A 3,455-nucleotide genomic window follows, 5' to 3' on the forward strand; every position below is an offset into this window, starting at 1 on the left:
GGAAAAAAACTACACCAGTAATTGGCTATACTATATATATCATACCATACCATACTATACTATACCATATTATACCATACCATACTATACTATATCATACCATACCATATCATACCATACTATAATACCATACTAGTATACTAGTGTACTCTTTCAACCACCAAACCTCCCATAGAAATATAAAAAAAATGTAACTCGGGGTTCATAAACGAAAAGAAAAGGCCAAGGAGCAAATAAAAATGACATCATATTCCATTCTATATCTAGTATGATCACATATAACCTATGTACATGTAACATGTGCGAACACACATAAGAAAAACTCAGCTCCTCAATTATGGGATTATAATGATATTTACTAAGTACCGCTAGTGCTTCCATTTATACAGGATAGAGATCTGCTACATCTCTGTTCACAAGTAAGGAAAGCTCTCTTGATAGAATGAGAACTTTGTAATGGTGAAGAGCTTGAGTATGTATTTCTGTAGACTGGGACGTGGAGTTTTGTTTTCGCGCTTATGCAATTAATGGGTGATATTGGGAAGGAGAGATGGAAAATTGGAGACACGGAAAGATGATATGGATAGTACTTGGTGACTTCATTTTAATAGTGGTATCGATATCCTTCCTGGCAGTTAGATATGGAGATGAAGAGTGGAGATAGACATTTTAGATAGAGATATAGAACGGAAGTGTTTATATGCTGAGAGTTAGGCAATCGATATGTCTATACGCATGATTTGAGAAGATTAAAATAGAAAAAGCAATGAATTCTTCTGAACTATTGAAAACACCTCCCTTCATAACGTTTACGCTGATTGTGATCATATAAACTTTGAAGCCGAGAGAACGAGTAAAAAGATATCATAGAATCCATTTTAATCTCACCCCTCACCTGAATGACAAAACTGATACTTATACACAAAGATATCAGTCATCATCGTAGTATTTGCTGTCTTGATATAGACTAGGAAAAGGAGGGTATAGGCGTGGAACTATTCTATCACTTCTGATCTATACCTTTTAGCCATACGATGAAAGCTTGCATGACCATGCCAATGCCTCCCCACCCAGCCGCTGATTAGCCACTTATGCAGCATCGCCTCCCTACATCGCTCAATTTCTCTAGCAACCCCAATACCATCCTGAATGGCAAGTTCAGCACCGGTAGACTCGAGTATGCTCATTTGGAATATGGCATCACCTAACTTGAATATCCTTTCGTCGCCATTCCACAGATGAATTAGCTTCGGCTGGTTTGCCCTTGAATGTCTCTGCAGCCAATGCACGAGGTCATCTTCCTTCATTCTTTCTGGATTGAAGACTTCATCATAAGGTTTAGGTAGGTTATACTCTTGTCGAAAGACTTCGACTTCGTCGAGGAACTTTTCGATCAAGGCAGGGGACCTTGCTTCATCAATCGATCGTTTCGGTACCCAGAGTTCATCGGGCGGATCTATCGGACCATCTAGACGAGGCCTTGAATACACATAAGATAACTTCACTACGCCTCCGTGCGGATGAACGTCGTCGATTATAAGCTCCAATATTGTTTTATCGAATTGCTCTCGGATTTGTGATGTGTTATTGGGAAACCAATGCCGAAACTTTCGATCCCATGAGGATTTCGACAAGAACATCTGGCCTCGGAATACCACAACGGGGAGGATGGTGTGGCTAACTTCTGCGTATTTTATCGGAGAATGAGCACCCATACAATCGAATGTAATACTCCCTTCTAATTTATCGACATGCGAGGGAAAAATCAGACGCGGTAACCCACTTGCTTCGGATTCAACCTTAATCTCACATTCCCATTCGATCTCTTTCTCGAAGGCCTGCCTCAAGAGATATTCTAGCTTCCCCCTGTGAATTCTGATTTTGACTAGCTCTCGACTTTTAGACGGAAAGGGTGTGGTAAGTGGCACTAGAAGCGTGCGTTGAAAAACATCTTCACCTATACAGAGCAGTCTCCTAAGCGCTCTGATACTTCTCCCTGATAGCAAAAGACTATAATCATGCCGATCCCAAAAACTTTGAGGCCGGGTGTCTCGAGTATAAATTTGGAAGGGGATATGTTTTTTGCGAAGACTGCATGCAAGCGTTAAAGCTGATAGACCACTTCCGAGTATCCTGATAGGTGCCGATGGCGAATTTCTCGGAAGATTATCAGCGGTGGGCGAGAACCTTTTGAATTTAAACTCGCTTGCCATATTTTTGATGTGTTCGCCAGTTAGTAGTTCGTCTCTGATGGGCGATGGTGCCACTGCACTTTTGCAATATCAATATCTAGCTCTTCGTAAACCTTTCTTCTTATGTTCAGCCATCCAACAGTCGACGTTTTCATTAAAATAAGAGATACCTAACGACCCGAAGGCTGTATGCTGGCTGTTATGAAATGCTAATTTGATGAATGATGAATAGTGGAAGAGGATGGGATAAGAAAAGCATACCTCAAGACGGAGAAATATCAATATTGAGCCACCCATACTTTCCTCGCTGTAACAAATGTTGATGGGAAAGAACAATCTACAATCATATATACCACATCAGCGTGCAGCAAAATTAGCTTCTTAGAAATTAAGAAAGCTCACCCCAGATTGACGGTAACAAAAACCAAAAATCCTCAAAAACAATCCAATATCCATCCAGCCATCAGCTTATATAATTAGCACTCAAAATCCTCAAAATCCTCAAAATTCCCAGCTTCCCCCCCCCGGGCAAAGTCACTCACTGGCTCAACTAAATCTAGGATAATATCAAATCATCAATCATACATATCCATCCATCCATCAATCTATCCATCTATCTAATTATCCAACTACAATCCCACAAATATTCTCGGTTTCTCGAGTCAAGTATTAAGTTTTTCTTCTTTTTGGTTAGGCAACTTTGCACTGGAGACTAAATCGATGATGAGATAATTACTCACAGGGGTGATTGATCTTGAAGGAAAGAAGGAAAGAAGGAAAGAGAAGAAAGGAAGGAAGGAAAGAGTTGAGCTAGAAAGTTATTCCTAGGCTACTTAGCTTAGTGCCATCCTTCCTTCCTTCCCGATTCATAATGCTATTTCACTGCACTTCACTTCACTTCACTTCACTTCACTTCACAATCATCACTCACTCACATATTCAGCACAAGGAAAAAAAGGTCAAATAGCCGAAAGATCTACTCCCATTCAATCCAGTGACATATCTACGACAAAAAGCCAGCCAGGTATCTCCAAACGCGTGAACCTACCCCATAACAATGCAAAAGTTCCATATCTCATAGATAGACCCATCAAACCCCCCCCCCCCCCCTTCCCTAACTCCAGCGCCCAACGAACGCCACAAAAATGCTTACGCTAAAAGTCCCGCTATCAAAAAGGTCATAAATATGAACAATAGAATGAATTTGTGACATGCAGTGAGAGAAAAAATTTGTGCTCTGCTCTACTCTTTCACCATGCTATA

The 3,455-nt window shown here is 40.6% G+C and overlaps 2 protein-coding genes across 2 annotated transcripts in view; both read right to left on the minus strand.

The window, feature by feature from the left end:
• Positions 1 to 995: 995 nt before the first annotated feature.
• Positions 996 to 2,213, minus strand: SS1G_04796 (predicted protein; the record flags this gene model as incomplete). Its single annotated transcript, XM_001594938.1, has 1 exon — positions 996 to 2,213. One exon carries the CDS (start codon positions 2,211 to 2,213, stop codon positions 996 to 998), a length of 1,218 nt encoding a protein of 405 aa, XP_001594988.1.
• Positions 2,214 to 3,341: 1,128 nt separating this feature from the next.
• Positions 3,342 to 3,455, minus strand: part of SS1G_04797 (hypothetical protein) — a gene marked incomplete at both ends in the record, with an annotated part of 1,787 nt that continues 1,673 nt past the window's right edge. The window contains one exon of the mRNA XM_001594939.1: positions 3,342 to 3,346. Coding sequence (XP_001594989.1) covers positions 3,342 to 3,346 — 5 coding nt within the window. The remainder of the gene's footprint in view (positions 3,347 to 3,455) is intronic.

Source organism: Sclerotinia sclerotiorum, genomic scaffold (genome assembly GCF_000146945.2).
Source record: "Sclerotinia sclerotiorum 1980 UF-70 scaffold_5 genomic scaffold, whole genome shotgun sequence".
Lineage (NCBI taxonomy): Eukaryota > Fungi > Ascomycota > Leotiomycetes > Helotiales > Sclerotiniaceae > Sclerotinia > Sclerotinia sclerotiorum.